This window comes from Phodopus roborovskii, unplaced genomic scaffold (assembly GCF_943737965.1).
Source record: "Phodopus roborovskii unplaced genomic scaffold, PHOROB, whole genome shotgun sequence".
Lineage (NCBI taxonomy): Eukaryota > Metazoa > Chordata > Mammalia > Rodentia > Cricetidae > Phodopus > Phodopus roborovskii.
In genome coordinates, this window is record NW_026126645.1 from 6,934,177 (window position 1) to 6,951,497 (window position 17,321).

The 17,321-nt window shown below is 49.8% G+C and overlaps 1 protein-coding gene across 3 annotated transcripts in view; it reads right to left on the reverse strand.

Moving 5' to 3' along the window:
* Positions 1-12,221, reverse strand: part of Crocc (ciliary rootlet coiled-coil, rootletin) — a 51,029-nt gene extending 38,808 nt beyond the window's left edge. Inside the window, exons 1-2 of one of the 3 annotated variants that reach the window (XM_051173492.1) lie at positions 12,199-12,221; positions 3,608-3,762 (exon numbers count right to left, since the gene is read on the reverse strand). In XM_051173492.1, coding sequence (XP_051029449.1) covers positions 3,608-3,742 — 135 coding nt within the window. In that variant the 5' untranslated portion in view covers positions 3,743-3,762; positions 12,199-12,221. Of the gene's footprint in view, positions 1-3,607; positions 3,763-5,506; positions 5,666-12,198 lie in introns of those variants that run through there. The other 2 variants (XM_051173494.1, XM_051173493.1) reach the window with 2 other exon arrangements.
* Positions 12,222-17,321: the final 5,100 nt, after the last annotated feature.

The window sequence follows — 17,321 nt, forward strand, 5'->3', positions numbered from 1 at the left end:
CCCGAGGCAAGCTCAGAAACCTGGATTTTTGTTCCCCATTGGATCTGGATACCTAGGACGTTGGATCGGCTCATGCCCGGGGAATATTTGAGACCAGTGAACTAACAATGTGAGTGCACAGTGAATCTGTTCAGAGCAGAGGTACCAACATGCATTAAGACCTGAGCTTACAGAGTACACATAAGGCACAAAGGCAGTCTCAAAGGTCCCAGAGTGACGCATGAGCCCCCAATAAACACAGGGCCTTAAGATCTGTATGTACCCCATCTAGCACTGCTTTGCCCCCTTTTATCCCCACCTCTCCCTCACCTCACAGGACCCTCCCCTGTCCAATTCCCTCCACTCCAGGTGTTATGCAGTGTTCCACCCTCAGATCCCATGAGGAGGCACATCCATTAGCCCTCAACCCTGTTCAGGTGCCTGATAGTCCTGGCTACTTTTCCTGGGGTCCCTCAGCTTCTAGCTGTTAGGGAAAGGGGTTGAGGAAGGAAGGACTGAAGATGAGCAGACTTAGGGTCGTGAACACACACCTGGGACTAAGGGCAAGCAATGGATGATCCCCAGCCTAGCTAACTGATGCCAACCCACACGTACCATCCATCTGCCAGGCACCCAGACTGACCAGTAGGGCCCTCAAACACACACACATGTGTGGGGCCATTAGTCACAGGGAAGCCAACAGGAGGAAGGGCTTTTCTTACCCACACTAACCTAGGGTCCAGTAAGATCAGTGGCCCTCCAGGCCTGCACTAGCTCAGCTCAGTGTACCTGGTGGATGCTCTCAGCAAAACTGGTGGGTGAGATGGCTGTGCCGATTGGGATGACACCTCCAGGGAGGAGTGGGCACAGCCACATGGGGGTGGGAGCTGTACTGTGAGGTGAAGAACACGGGCTAAGGTAGCTAAGGGAGGTGGCAATAGGAACTTTCCCTGAGTCTGTGGCAAATGGTTACATACAGCCCAGGTAAGTAGAAGTGGACAGGGTCCATATCTATCACATAGCCCTGAGATATGTGTGTATCAACAAGTGTGCCTCACAGACAGTAGGGTGTGGTTAGCTGTGTCTTCACACGGGACCCTGCGTGATGCCTTGGATGCCTGGGTGCATGCTGACATCTGGTGTCAGGGCCTTTTCATGCTATAGGATGAGGTGCATCTGAACATGATCTATAGGGTGATGCAGGCATTGTGTCTGTATGTTCCAGAGAGGTGTGGGCATGATGTAAACTGGGGGCCTGAGGAGGACAGTCTGGGTTCCTTGGGTGACAGGTGACGATAGTGACTGCACTTGTGTGTATGTAAGTGCATTTCTGGGCTGACAGATGCCTCTTGCTGGCTTCTGTCCTTTTCCTGTTTGTGTGCAGCCAGGAGATGCACAGAGTGCATTGTGCAGTCAGTTACTATATATGTGTGTATGGAGGTTACTGTATGTGTGTGTGCTGGTTACTATATATGTGTGTGTGTGCGTGTGTAGGCTACTGTATGCAGAGGTGCTGCGATTGTTTACTAGGCTATCACTCTGTGCCAGGGCAGGACTGTGAGTCTGTGAGTCTGAGTGTAGCCACAGGGTAGATTTGTTTCTATGTGTTGTGTTCTATGTGGAGTCTATTTGTGGCCTGCATTATATGTGTTTTGCACATCTGTGTGACCCCAGTGCTATTGGCTTCTGTGGTGTGGAGGGATTTGGCCAATTACTAGAGACTTTACCCATTTCCCCAGTGCTCAGTGCCAGGCTACTGTAGGCCATACCTCACTCTCTCCATAAACTCTGCCCTTTACAAAACAGCTTTTCGATGTGACTTGCAATTCCAATGGAAAAGAGGCTGCCACAGAATGGATGAAAATAGTTTACTGTCTCCCTTAGCAACTGCTACTCTCCTGCCCCATTAAACCCACTAAGCCCAGGTTGCCATGGACACTGAGGGGAACCCAGGGAATCTGTTCTCTAGAGCCAAGGGATAAAGCCACTGCCTCTTTCCCACCTACCTTGCCCTACTCCTATTTCTTGGAAGATACTGAGGTACATTATGACTAGGGAGGTGGCTGCTGGGAGTCCTGACTCAGTTTCTCCACAGGACATCCAATGAAGAGAGCTTCACTCCCTATCCAGGGGGATGTGGGGTTTGAAGGATGAGAACAACTTCACTAACTGTCCTCAACCTAGTCCACCATGCCAGTGTGGCCACACTGGCCACACTGCAGGCACAGGTTAAAGTGAGTACCAGGGAATATGTCATATAACCGCAGCCCTGGGCCAGTGGTCCCTTCCCAGCTTCACCAATGACCTTGGGCCTAGCATGCTCCTCTGTAGACCTCAGTTTCTCCATCTGTGGTAAGGTGATTGCTGGGCTCTTATGCTCTCTGTGGACCCTCCCCCTCCAGGAAAGGTCATTTTCATCCAGTCCCTGCCTCCAGGTGGGGTCTTACCCAAACTGGCTCAACACAGGGCAATTAAAACTCCAGGCAATTTGTGCCAACATACGAGGGAAAGGTCTAGACAGGCACAGCCCCTCAGTTCCCACTGCAGATCCTCCGGCAGCTGTGTCCCAGAAGAGAAGGGACCTGCCACCCCCCACCTCTCCTTCCCTTCCTTGTCAATCAGGGAGCAAAGTAAGCTTCAGTTGCTGAAGCTGGCATCTAAGAGTCAGTCCCCAGGGGACTGGCGCTATGCCCTGGGCCAAGAAGTGTCTAACCAGCTGATGCTGGCCCATCAATAGTACCAATCCAGTACTCCTGCCACCCTATCTCTGCACCTCCTGTAGACTCCAAGAAATTAATTCTGTAGTGTCCTCAAAGCTAGGGGACCACCATGGGGCCCCCATTCTGCTCCTTGGCAAGCCCCAACAAGTCAGAGTCTTGTTTGAGCAGGCAATACCAGGACACACTCCACAATCAGAGGGTGTACAGAAATGCACGCAGGACAATACACAGGGATCCATACAGACAGAGCTTCCCACTAGCACACAACAGATGCTATAGGAGCCAGCAGCATCTCTGCACACCCCCAAAACAAAGGCAATATTATAGTCCTGGTCTGGGGACCAGGACACTAGGCTGCTTATCTTAACTGGCAGGGTGCTTTCCCTCTCTGGGCCTCTATTTTCTCCTTGGTTAAATGGATATTAAATGGTACAAACTTTGGTACATTAAATATAAAGGACTCATTATATTTCTGGCACATAGGCATTCCATAAATGTTAGGTACATTTTTTGTTTTGTTTTGTTGTTTTTCAGACAGGGTTTCTCTGTGAAGCTCTGGCTGTCCTGGAACTCACTCTGTAGACCAGGCTGACCTCAAACTCACAAAGATTTGCCTGTCTCTGCCTCCCGCATGCTGGGATTAAAGGCGTGCACCACCTTGCTTGGCCAGTGGTAGCTACTATTATAACCATTATCCTCACCCATCTGCACACACACTCCATCCTTCACCCAACTCTTCTCAACCTTCTGCCACCACCAACTCTACCAATTCCCCAAGGTCACCAGGGCCTCAAGGCCATTCCAGCTGGCAGAGCTGCAGTCTGAACTAGATGGCCATCCTTACATAGTCAGTGGGCTTGGTCAGGACATCCCTCTACCCCAGTCAGGCCTGGCCCCACAGCACCCACCCTCTCACTGACGGCATTGTACTTGATAGCAAGCTCATCACGCTCGGCACGGCTCTGGGCCAGCAGGTCCTCCACACGGGACAGCTCCTGCTGCAGTAGCTGGTTCTCATCCTGCAGTGACAGCAGTGAAGCCATCTGTGGGACCTGGAGAGGGGCTGCAAAGGGACAAGGAGCTGAGGTTGATTTTTGTCTAATGCAGAAGGGCACTGACCCAAACAGGAATTCTACTCATTCCTGGGACAAGATGATGGGCCTGGGCCCTGGGAGGACCCTGGGTGTGTGTGGCTACAGCACCTGGGGACCAAGACAGCTGAGTATCAGGAAGGCTGGCAAGAGAAGACAAGAGCTAGAGCTCTGTAGAAACAACTACAGCCCATGTAGCCACATCCAGTCAAGAGAATGTCTTTCTGTATCTACCCACCCAGGGCCTCTATTTTACTCATCTGTTAAATGGGTAGAACAGTAATCAGACCATGCCAGGAAAGTGGTTAAGCCTCACTCAAACTCAGGGCTTCTCATAGCTTGGCTTTGTTTCCTTGTGGTTTTATTTGTTTTGTTTTGGGTTTTTGTGGGGGGCGTTGGAGACAGGGTTTCTCTGTGGAACAGTCCTGGCTGTCCTGGCACTCTCTCTGTAGACTAGGCTGGCCTCGAACTCAGAGATCTGCCTGCCTCTGCCACCTGGGTGTTGGGATTAAAGGCGTGCACCACCATCACCCAGCTTGTTTCCTTTGTTTGTTTGTTTGTTTGTTTAGGTAATGTAGCCTGTGTAGCCTAGGCTGGTATGGAACCCATGATCCTTTCCCTCTGCCCCTTGAGTGCTGAGATTTTAGACTATCATGCCCAGTTCTCTCATAACCAGGATTTAAGACATCAGAGATCAGCTAGTGAAGAGGAATAAGAGGCGTAAAGGCCAGAAGAGAAACCCACCTGAGTGGGCTCTACTTTGACCTTGAAGAACATGAATACACACTGTAGGCCTTCTAGCTTGGAGTGGTTCATTACGCCTCCCCAGTTCTTGGGAGACTCAGCATCCCTGGTCCACTCAGAAGGACCTCTCAGCCCTGATCTGTGATCTGAACCAGACTGTAGCAGGGATACAAAAAAAAATACCAGCAGAACAGCTGCCAGCACTCCACACCACCAACTAACCAGGCCCAGGCAGGCTGCAGGACCAGGGCATGCATGCCACATACCAGGAGCAACTGCAGCCATCGGCTTTTGTGCACAAGCCATCAGACCTTTGCAGAAGCCTGGTCCGAACTGAGCTGCCTCACTGTGTAATCTCAGCCTCCAGACAGTTCACACCATCCCTGGTAGGAAATGCAGTATTTGGTGTTCAAACCTGAAGCAATGAGCAGGGAGGGTTTACCCTGACTTCTCCTCTAGCTGTGCCTCATGGGGAATAAATATAATAATGTGAGGCAAATTGCATCTCAGTCTCCCATTTCCTCCTCTGTGAAGTAGATCCATTCATCACAGAGCTGTGCCTATCTCCCTGTGTGTATTCAATAAGTAGAGGCAGGGCTGGGGACAATAGCACTTGCTACCTAAGATTATCAAAGTTCAAATCCCAGCACCCATGACCAAAGCTGGGTATGGCCCCTCAGGCACCTGTAATCCAAGAGACAGGAGAATCAGCAGCAGAACTTGGTGGCTGCCAGCCTAGCTCCAGATTGAGTGAGAGACTTTGCTGTAATGGAATAGGTAGAGAGTGATAATGCAGGAACCCAGTGCCCTTGGCTCATAGGAAACACATCTGCACACATGTATGCATAAGACAGAGAGAGAGAGAGAGAGAGAGAGAGAGAGAGAGAGAGAGAGCGCACCACCTGTATCATCTATTGCAGCTGAGAATTAAAGTGAGAAGAAGGGACTCTGGACAGGGTAGGGAGGTGGCACCTGGGCTCTCAGGCTGAGAGAGGTTTCGGGTGATGATCTGCCTAATACAGACTGGCAGGCTGGCACCCTGGGAGTCCTGGGCTGGGCTCTGCACACTCAGCCTCTTCTCTTGGTCTGGTCTCAGGACACAGTTCTCCAGTGTCTGTGGGAGGAGAGCATTTGGGCAAGTCCTGTGGCCCAAGTCCTAGAGAACTCAGGAGATGAACCTGATGCCTGAAGGGAGGGTAAACTGCAAAGAGCTCCTGCTAGGAGTCTCTCCTAGATCTGTCTGTGCTCTAGGCAAGACCTAAAGGCTTAAACCAACGCCACCATAGCTCAGGCACCACACTGGAGGCAGCATAGGATGTTGGGGGCTCCAGTCCAGCTCCCACCATAGGTAAGGAGGATTTTGCTGTGCCAGAGACCAGTAATCCCTAAAATCCGTGAGGGGCCCTTCCCCCACTACTCTACACTGGGATTAGGGAGTTTTAGCCGGCGGCCAGTGTGGCCCCAGGAGCTGCAAGTTGCTGCCCCTGTATACCAGCTCCACACCTCCCTCCGCTCACACACCTTTCACTGCCCCTATTAGGTCAGTTATCCTGCTCTGCCCCGCCCTGGACACGATAGACACAGCATTCAGGACCCACCTCGATCGCAATCTCCAATGCCAGCTGGGGCTGCAGGGATTCTGCCAGCCCTAGGTTCTCGGAGGGGGGGGTCTGTGGGTACCCCACAGCCCCCCTCCCCAAAATACCAAGATCAGCTGAGCAACGCACCAACACACTAACACACTCTAACACCAGGCTGCAGGGTTGATCGCCCAGCAGATTAAGTTTAAATCCGGTGTTGCCCCCACGTGACCAAGCAGGGGTGGGAGGGGCTCAGATGGAGAGGAGGAGAAAGAGCAGAGGGAAGCAGAGATACAAGAGGAATGGGCAGAAGCAGCCACGGGGCCCAGTCAGCACACAGGCAAGAAGAGAGCCAGCAAAGGAGGCAAAGAGGGAACCGTGAAGGGAAGCTGGGAAGGGAGGGCTCAGTATTTCCCCCACACCCTCCACACTCTCCAGACTGTGGGTCCTGGAATCTTCCAAGCCCAGCTGCGGGAGGCGGGGAAAGGCCAGAGTCCCTACAAGCATCTTCTGTGACCCGGAACGGGCTCATGTGGTTTGTTCAGAAAATATTCACAGCCTACTGGGCAGATGTTTGTGCACTATAGGTTAGAAGCAAAGAAACCAGGGGCTCAGACAACACTAGGAACAGAGCCCTTCCAAGCCCCACTCGGGGCTATGTCCCAGCATCCTCCTGTTTAAGAACTGATGCTGTTGGTGCTTGCTTGAGCTGTCTGGAACAAAAGCATCAGCAGCACACAGCAGGGTGCCGGTTCACTCCAGGAACACTGGGTAAACAATGTTTTCACTCATTGGAAAATTCGACATGCACAGTCCTTGGGCTAAGAACAGTTTCCCTCCCTGCAGCAAGGAGGTTGTGTGGCACACTGGTTAGAGCCTAGAGTTGCCAGCACCATGTGTTAGCAGTATGACCCTGAACAAATTACTTCTCAGCTGTTTCCTCCTCTGTAAGCAGGAAGAGGGTCACTATGGGGATTAAAATGTGCAGAAAGCAGGGAGGGCTCCAGAACACACAAAGCAAGGTGGGAGAAGTCACAGCTCACATTAACACCACCTGCTGGCTCCTATTCTCCAGGTCCCTGTATTCTAGGGCAGGTCCACTTGAGCTCCTCAAATCCTCATATAAGCCCATTTCCGGATGAGCAAAACAAGGCTCAGAGGCATGGGGGTGGGGTCTCACCTATTCAAGGTGACAGGCTGTGCAGAAGTGTAAACCTAAAGCAAAGCCCACTTAGACCAAGCAGCCTCCCCAAAATGCCTGAAGGGCAAGGCCAGGTCTCTTGCTCTTCAAGACCTGTGGCTGTACCCAGGTCAGACCCAGGGACACAGTGGGTGCTACATAAATGCACATCAGTCCAGACTGGATCTCTCCTTCACAACTAAGGAATCTGTCCTGCAAATGCAAATGCAGGAAACAAGGTACACCAGATCAAGAAGCTAAGTGCCACCAAGCTGCTATGACAGACATTTGGATTTCAGCAAAATAAAGCTATGAGCAGAGAGCTGCTACTCAGCCCTGCCCTGCATCCAAAGAGCCAGCACAGCGCTCCTCTAGGCTGTGACACCCATAACCCGGGTAGCATTGATCACCCAGGGCCAGGATGTCTAGCCCCTAGATGCCCAGTTCAACACAGATGAGGTCACAGATATGCTTGGAGAATGGAACAGAATTATTCTGTGTCTCCCACAGTGGCAGGACCTTGGACACTGGGTAATACCAACCCTTGGCTCTACCAACAATTCTCCCCTATGGATCCTGAGACAGCATTGATAAACTGTGGGTGTGCACTGCCCTGATATCTGCAGCTTCTTTCCAAGTCTCAGGTAGGCAGACTAGAAGGAGGGAGGTGGGGAGGCAGGTAGGCAAGGAGGGAGGGAGGGACGAAGGAAGGAAGAGGCCCACCAAATTCGTCATAGGAATCTGGAATCTAATTGTTATGGTATCACCTGCTGGGGTTCTAATGTGGTTTGTCCCTTCCCAAACTCATGGTGAAATCTGTTCCCCATTGTAACAGTTGAGATGTGAAGGGACCTTTAAGAGGGGATTAGGTCAGAGGAATTAATGCCTTTCTCAACACTGTAGTTTACTTATATCACAAATGTGGGTTGAGGCCAGGCGTAGTGGTTCAGGTCTGTAATACCAGCTCTTTGGAAGTAAAAGGAGAAGGATCTTGTGTTTGAGGCTAATCTGGGCTACATTAAGAGAGATGGTGCAACAGTTAAGAACACTGGCTGCTCTTCTAGAGGACCTGTATTCAATTTCCAGAACTAACCCAACTACAGTTCCAAGGGGATCTGATGCCTTCTGAAGGCACCAGGCAAGCATATGTTATGCAGACATGTATGCATGCAAACAAAACACTCACACACATTAAATAAAATAGAGAAATCTAAAGGGGGTTGGTTCAGCAGGCAAAGCACTTCCCACCAAAGCATAGCATCCTGATCCCTGGCACCTATGTGAATTCAGGGTGGGTGTGCTGTCAAAGTTGACACAAAACTACCTGTCAACCTTGACACAAAACTACCTGAAAGAAGAGACCTTCAATTGAGAAGATGCCTTCACAAGATATATATGGTATTTTCTTAGTGATTGACATGGGAGGGCCCAGACCATTGTAGGTGGAGCCATCCCTAGGCTGGTGGTCCTGGGTTCTATAAAAAAGCAGGCTGAGCAAGCCATGAGGAGCAAGTCAGTAAGCAGCACCCCTCCATGGTCTCTGCAACAGCTCCTGCCTCCAGGTTCCAGCCCTGCTTGAGTTCCTTTTCCAGTTTCTTTCAGTGATGGACTGTGGGTGTGGAAGTGTAAGCCAAATAAACTGCTTCCTCCCCAGGTTGCTTTGGTCATAGTGACAGTAACAGCAATAGTAACCCTGACTAAGACAGCAGGTTTCGCTGCTCACCTGTAATCCCAGCACTCAGAAGGCAGAGACAGGAAATCCTCAGATCAAGCCAAATTCCTGAGCTCTGCATCAGCAGGAGACCCTGCCTCAATATATTACATGAAAAGTGACTGACATCAACCTCTGGTGCACCCACACATATGTGAATACACACGCACACACACACACACACACACACACACACACACACATGTAGAAATTTTTTAATAAAAAGTTGTTGTAGGTTGAGCTCAGACCCCTTGCTCTCTTGCTTTCCCACAGCATTGGTAACATGAGGTCTTTGTCAGATATGGCCATCCATGAAACGCCTATCTTTCATCATAATGAATGAATGAGCACTTTCATTTATAAATTGCCTAGTCTTAGGGCTGGGAGTGTGGCTCAGTGGTTAAGAGCACTTGCTGCTCTTTCAGGACACCTGGGCTTTGTTTCCAGCACCCACACAGCAGCTCTGTCTCTAACTCTAGTTCCAAGGGATCTGGAACTCTCTTCTGGCCTCTGTGAGCAACAGGCACACACACAGTACACATACAAACATGTAGGCAAACTGTCATACAAGTAAAATAAAAATAAATAATCTTAAAAAGGAAAAGAAACCTATCCAGTGTTGTGATTTCTATGTAGCAACATAAGTGAACTCTGGCCTGGCTGGGCAGTGGTGGTGCACGACTTTAATCCCAGCACTTGGGAGGCAGAGGCAGGTAGATCTCTGTGATTTCAAGGCCAGCCTGGTCTATAAAGTGAGTTCCAGGATAGCCAGACTGTTTCACAAAGAAACCCTGTCTCAAAAAAAAAAAAAAAAAAAAAAAAAAAGTGAACTTTGACAGCAAGTAACTACCTTAACTCTAATCTTAGGCAGGCCTCCTCATGAGCTTGGTCACCTTATACCAGTGACATCACCCCTCTTCACCCTCAGGCTGTTTTCTTTTCTGTAGAATAGGATGCTAGTGTGCCTGTTTGGACCAGGAAGGTGAAATAAACTGTGCACCAGGATACATATGCCAGTAACTGTGGCCAGATATGGCCACGTAGTCTAGTGCTACCCAACAGAATTAAGACAGAGAGAATGTGTCACTTTGGAGTAACCCATAAAATCTTCCCTAAGGAACTGCTTCTTAGCCGGGTGTTGGTGGCGCACACCTTTAGTCCCAGCACTCAGGAGGCAGAGGCAGGCGGATCTCTGTGAGTTTGAGGCCAGCCTGGTCTACAGAGTGAGTTCCAGGAGAGGCCCCAAAGCAATACAGAGAAATCCCTTCTCTAACAAACAAAACAAAAACCCTGCTTCTTTCCTCCCATTGTCAACTGGAAGGAAATAACTCTGGGTCCCAGAAGATGCCAGAACCACAAGATGGAAGGCTTTGGGTCCTTGGCTCACTCCATAGAAAGCCACCTGCCAAACACCACGCAGGATATTGTTTGTAAACATCTCTTGTGTTAACCTCTGAGGTGTCATGGTCACATGACTCCATGACTTAGTGTAACCGTAATTGCTCTTGCAGTTAAATAGGACAGATGTTGCCTATTCTTGTGGCTGTCATACCGTTCTTCCCATTCTTCATGTCACCGGTAGTCACCGGCTCTCCCTGGTGTCCATCTAGGCTTGGTGCCTCACTTCCTGACCCTCAGCAGAGCCTTTGCCCTCGTTCCCTTGCCCACTCTTGCTGGAGCGCCAAACCTGCTATTTGCCCAAAAGCTCCTCAACAATTGCTCACAAACATACCAACTCTTCCTACCACTCACCCCCTCATTTCCTCTGGTCGCCGACTAGAAATTGTAACAGAAATGTTGAACCAACCCAACCATGACCCAGGAACTGTGCCCCAAATTACCCCATCAGGAGGTACTGTTCTACCCACTTCATCGATGATGACCTACAACTCAGTGAAGGCAAATAATTTGCTCAGAGTCAGCAGCTATGAGGAGTTGAAGCCTCAGCTGAGACCAGGCTGACCTGGTCTCAAAGTTGTTTTGTTTTAGTTTGGCTTTTCAAGACAGGGTGTTAAGCATCCCAGGATGGCTTTCAATTCACTATGTAGCAGAGGATGCCCTGAACTTCTGCCCAGCCTACCTCTGCCTTCCGAGTACTGGGATCATAGGAGTGTTCATGCCCAGTTTATTCAGTGCAGGAGATCCAGCCCAGGGCTTTGTGCATATCAGACAAGCATTCTACCAACTTTGCTACATCCCAGACCTTCTACTTTTGGGATACTTAACCTGAATAGGAAACTAAATTTGTGCGTGCGTGCGTGCGTGTGCGTGCGTGTGTGTAATCCCCTTAACTTTGACAGGGGTTTGCATAAATCTCAGCTATGCCACACAGCCAGGGATCACAAGAGTAAACCCATGTCCAGCATCAGGGGTCCAGGGTTCCTACCTTCCTACAACCCACTCAATCCGCAGGATTTGGAGGAAAGGGGGACTGCAAATGAGAACATGTGTTTGGGAACCATAGCCTCTGCTACTCTTAGTTATTTGTGAGCTCAACAGGAAAACAGGAAACCTGAAGTAAATAGCGGGTACTCCCAAGGCCCCTCCCTAAGGTTCCTCACTCTCCAGACAAGTCCGGTCCCCAGGGGACTGGCCAGATGCGGGATGGGGGAAACAGACATTCCTCCAGACTTGGGTTTACAAAAAGCCTGAGAGGTCTCTCCAAATGCCAGCTCCAGAGCCACTGGCTGGACCCATCCTAGGAAGCCCTGGGTGGGAGCCCAAATCTCGCCGCACAAGCTTCTGCGGCCTCACCATGCTAGACCGACCTCCCAGTGACCACGCAGGGCCCCAGTTGCTCGTGTGCACTATGGAGAGCCTTTTCCCCGAGATCGGCTAAAGGGAGAAGGAGCTCCCACTGAGGGACGTGGGGCCGGGCCTGGCACTCGGGAGGCCGCGAGCAGCGACGTGTGCGGCTTTGGGTGACCGTAATCCTCGACGACAGCGCCCAGTGGAGCGAGAGCACCCCGTGAGAGGCTGCTGAGCCGCAGGCCCCGGGGCCCAGGCGGGAAGACCGCAGTGGGTACGCACCGCCGGTGCGTTCTCTTCCACCCCAGGCCTGGCCCAGCCCAGTCCGGTGGGGTCACCCGGGGTGCTTAGAGACCCCAGGACACCCACACAACTCCAGCCCGCCTCCTTAGCCCAGCGCGCCCGCCCCGTCTCCGCCCCGCGCACGCGCGGCGCGAGATCCTACCTTCGCGCGCCGCCGCCGCGGCCGAGCGGACACAGCTGAGGGGCGGGGCGTGCGCTTTGGGGGCGTAGAGAAGGCGTGGCGACGTAGGGGGCGAGGCTAGGACGGCGGGAGAGCCGGACCAAAGAGAAAGGGGAGCCTCCGCGGCGCGGAGTTGGGGGGCGTGGCTCCAACGGGCGAGGGCGGAGCCGAGGAGGAGCGAGCGCCTCCTTGTGGAGAAAGGCGCTACAAGGCTGAGCGAGGAGGAGGGAGGGGTCCAGGCTAACACAGAGCTTGCACACTTCTCCGAAGGGGCGTGGCGTGGCCAAGGAGCGTTGAAGGGGCGTGTCTGAGGTGCCGCAAAGCGCCTGCAGGATGGAAAAAAAGGCGCTCAGGGGCGTACGTGCCCGGGAGGCGTGGCTCAGGCGGGGGCGGGGCCAAGGCGGAGCGAGTGGGGCTCAGCGAAGGCTCTTCACTAAAGGCGGAATAAGGTCCTTCTTCCAGCTTCCTGGCGATCACCTTTGTTGCTCTAGACCTTCCTGCATTCTGATGGAAGGGTTCCAGCTGCAGAGACGCGAAACCTCTGTGTTCTGGCCGAAGGCTGTGGGTTGGGAGTGGCATTGCTCAGAGCCACAGGATCAGTGCCGATACTTTAATCATTTTTCTGATGCTTAGCACTCTGCCTTCTATTTGTTCACCTGTAAGATCGTGACGCGGGACTGGAGAATTTTTTTTAGTGGTTAAGAGTGCTTGTTTCTCTTTCGAAGACCTGAATTCTATTCCCAGCACCCACATACATATAGGCAAAACACAAACATAAAATAATCCTTTTTTTTTTCTTAAATGGTGGTACCTTGACTGCTTCCACAGCATCCTGAAAGTTCATCTGGTTGTCCTAAGTGGAACAAAACTGAGAGATGCAGACCTTCTAACAAGCTGCATGAAGGTCTCCTGCCGTGTCTTCAAAATAGTACCTTGGTACTAGCCTGCCTCTAGAGTTGAGAGATGGAGTGTTTGGCTTATGAAACATCTTTAACTGTACGAGTTTGCATTTGTAGACTATTCAGAAGTAGTGAATACAAGTATCCAGAAAGCTTGTTTTCCAAATGGCACATGCACTCAGGAGGCAGAGGCAGACAGACCTCTCTGAGGCCAGCCTAGTCTATCTACATAGTAAGTTCCAGAATGGCCAGGGCTATGAAGAGAAACCCTGTCCCAAAATAAAATAAATAATAAAAATAAATCAACCACCAAAGAAAGTAATAAGAGCCAGCATTACATAAACAACCCAGTAGAGCATACCTAAATCCCAGCACTTGTGAGGTGAAGGCCACACAGTGAATTTGAGGTCAACCTGGGCTACATGAGATGCTGTGACACAGAAAAAAAAAAATAAAATCACACTAACATGTTAACATGAACTGGAGATGGCTCAAGGGTTAGGAGCCTTTGCAGTACAATCATGAGTTTGGGAGTTTGGATTGCGGCACCCATGTAACAAGCCTACTTGTCAGTACACACTGGTAACTCCAGCTCCTCTAGTCTATAATCGTACAGATACATACACATATAAACAGGTTTTTGTTTTGTTTTGTTTTGTTTTTGAGGCAGGGTTTCTCTTTGTGTAGCCCTATCTGTCCTGAAACTCACTCTGTAGGCCTTGAACTCAGGATCTGCCTGCCTCTACCTCCAGAGTGCTGGGATCAAAGGCGTGTGCCACCACTGCCCAGCTAAACAGATTTTTTTAAATGCTATTTAAAAATAGTAACTGTGCTCTATCTTTAGGTATTGTGTGGTGGTTCATCTCCTAAGTGTAGATTTTTATTTCTTTGAAAAAGAAATATGTCAGTATTGACTGGTGTGGTAGTTTAAATAGGAATGGCCCCCATAGGCTTGTGTTTGAATGCTGAGCACATAGGGATTGGCACTATTTGGAGGTGTGGCCTTGTTGGAGGAAGTGCATCACTGTGAGAGTGGGCTTTGAGGTCTCATATGCTCAAGCTACACCCAATGTGGCATACAGTCTCCTTCTGCCTAAAGATGAAGATACAGAACTTTCAGCTTCTCCAGTACCATGTCTGCCTACAAGCCACCATGCTTCCTGCCATGATGAAAATGGACTAAACCTCTGAAACTATAAGTGAGCCCCAATTAAATGTTTTCCTTTATAAGTGTTGCCATGGTCATAGTGCCTCTTCACAACAATAAAACCCTATGTAGCTGGGTGATGGTAGCATACACCTTTAATCCTAGCACTCAGGAAGCAGAGACAGGTGGACCTCTGTGAGTTTGAGGCCAGCCTGGTCTACAAGCGAGTTCCAGGACAGTCAGAGCTACACAGAGAGTCCCTGCCTCAAAACAAAACAAAACAAATGAAAATCAAAACAAACAAACAAACAAAAAACCTAAGACAACTGGCTTCAAAACTGAAATAAAAATTTTTTTTTGGATTTTTTGAGATGGAGTTTCTCTATGCTTTGGAGCCTGTCCTGGAACTCACTCTAACATTTCTTTGAGACATGGTCTCTCATTGCAGTCCAAGCTGGCCTGGCATTATGTAGCCCAGTGTTATGGAATAATCCTTTTGTACACTGAAGATTTGTTGCTGTGATTGGTTTAATAAACAAGTTGACTGGCCAATAGCTGAACAGGATAAAGCGAGGTGGGAAAGCCAAACTAAGAATGCTGAGAGGAAGAAGGGCAGAGTCAAAGGTGTTGCCAGCCAGTTACCAAGTCAGACACATAAAAGCCACGAACCTTGGGTGGGGCAGCACATAGGTTAACAGGTTAAGTTGTAAGAGCTAGTTAGTAACAAGCCTGAGCTATGGGCTGAGCATTTATAATTAATGTCCGCCTCTAAGTGATTGAGGCTCACTGCGTATTTATGTAACTCCTAAGGAGACACTAGTCATAGACATAGAGTACTGAACAGTTCCCCTCAAAATTTATGTTCGAGTCCTAAGCCCCAGTACTTGTATACATGAACTTGTTTAGAAAGACAGTTTAGAAACCCTGCAGCTGTAATTAGTTATGGATTTCAAGATGACATCCCAGAATCATAAGGGTCACTAAATCTAATGATGGGTGTACCAACAAGGAGAGGGGACCCAGAGACATAAAGAGACTAGCATTGTACTGCCACAAACCAAGGATGACTGGGGCCACTGGAGGCTGCACACAGCAAGGGTTCCGGCCCTTGGGGCCTACCTAGACCTCTTGGAAGGATGGAGGCAGCAAGGCTGGCTTTCTGCTACGGTGAGAAAAGGTCTATTCCAGGCTGGTCTGGAACCCCTGTGAACTCTGGATGGCCTCAAACTTGAGTAGTCCTCCTGTCTCTGCCTCTCAATTGCTGGGATTACAAATGTGCATCACACCTGCTATTGCTATTGCTGCTTCTTAGCAGTATCTCGTGTAACCTAGGCTAGCTTCCAACTCCTTATGTAGCTGAAAATGCCTTGCATTTCTGACCTTCCTGTCTCTACCTCCCAGATGCATGGATTACAGACTGTACCATCATGGTAGTTTTAAGTGCTAAGGATCAAACCCAGGGCTTTATGCACGAACCACACATCTCTTATGCCTGCCTCTTTGGAGTGCAGCAGCTAGAATCCCAGAACTCAACTCCTATCAACCAATAGCCCCAGTCCAGCTGCAAACACGGTCCCACTTCTGCAGGTCAGTACAGGGCCAGCTTCCTTGATCCTCTGTAAGTGTTGGTAGGCTCATCAAAGGAGGCCTTGAATAAGATCTGATGCCCTCTGCTGGCCTCTGTTGGTACCAGGAGCACATGTGGTGCTCAGACATAAGAGCAAAATACTCTCATACAAAACAAACAAAACCAAAATTTTAAAGTGGAGAGCAATTGAGGAAAACACCTGACAAATGGAAAAAGTGCAGTGGCCACACTGCCAACAAAGGGACATCCTAGATCCAAAGCCCAGAAGCCAAGTGCTGGCCTCAGAATACTTTTTAAATATCAGTGGGGCTAGAGAGATGGCTCAATAGTTAGGAGCACTCACTGACAGTTCTTTCCAAGGACCCTGGTTCAATTCCCATCCTCCCACTTGATGGCTCACAACTGTCTGACTGTAGTCTTGGGAGAGCTGACACCCTCCATAGGCTCTGTGGTCACAAGGCACGCATGTGCTATACAAGCATATAGATTCAGGCAAATACCCATAAACATAAAAACACACAGAAAAGTGTGTGTGTGTGCACGCACATGGATTCCTCTGGAGCTGGAGCTAAAGACAGCTGTGAGCTGCTGACCTGGGTGTTAGGAAGTAAACTTGGGCCCTTTGAAGGAGCAGAACACACTCAAGTGCTGAGCCCTCTCTCCAGCTCCTATAATATTCTGATACCAAGTCTCAGTATGTAGCCAGGGCTGGCCTGTAATTAGCCATCTCCCCACATCCACTTCCTGAGTATTGGAACTACCGGTAGGTATCATCACATCTGGCAGACTTCTAATAAAGGGAACCCTACAGATCCACACATTCTGATTTTCTCCGTGTATAGAGAGGCATTCATTTAGATGGGCAGCAATGTGATGCACAATGAGGTCCCTTCGACACAGTCCTCTTGTGTTTACAGGCAGGATCTTGCAGCCTTTTGTCCAGAACCTTCCAGCTTAAGCAGCATTTTTTTTTAAACTTTTTTCTGCCTGGCCTCTGCGTACATGAACTCTTTCACACTTGGGCCTGTGTGGTGATCTATTGAGACAAGGTGCTCCAGAGATTTGTCCACTCAAGGTCTATGACACAATCAGTCTGCACTAGTGACTCCAACTGCCACGAAGATGGGAAAGGCTCCTCTAGACATGCTAAGAGGTGTGCACCCTTAGAGCAAAAGGAGCAGGTTCTCCTTGGACAGGATGCCTGGCACCCCAGAGCTGAGCAGCTGTGCTGCCAAAAACACATCCGTCTGACATAAACTACACAAGTAAAAACATTTATTTTTTTTTTTTCCAACTTGAAAACTCTGGTCCCACAAGGTCAAAACGTCTTTCAATTCAGGGTCTTGACCCTTCAAAAAAGAAACCTTTCAACTGAAGGTAAGGTTAAGTCTATAAAGAAACGTCAGAGAGGCACTGAGGAGACACTGGTTTCTTATAAATCACTTCTCCTGATGGCCAGGACTTCCAATTG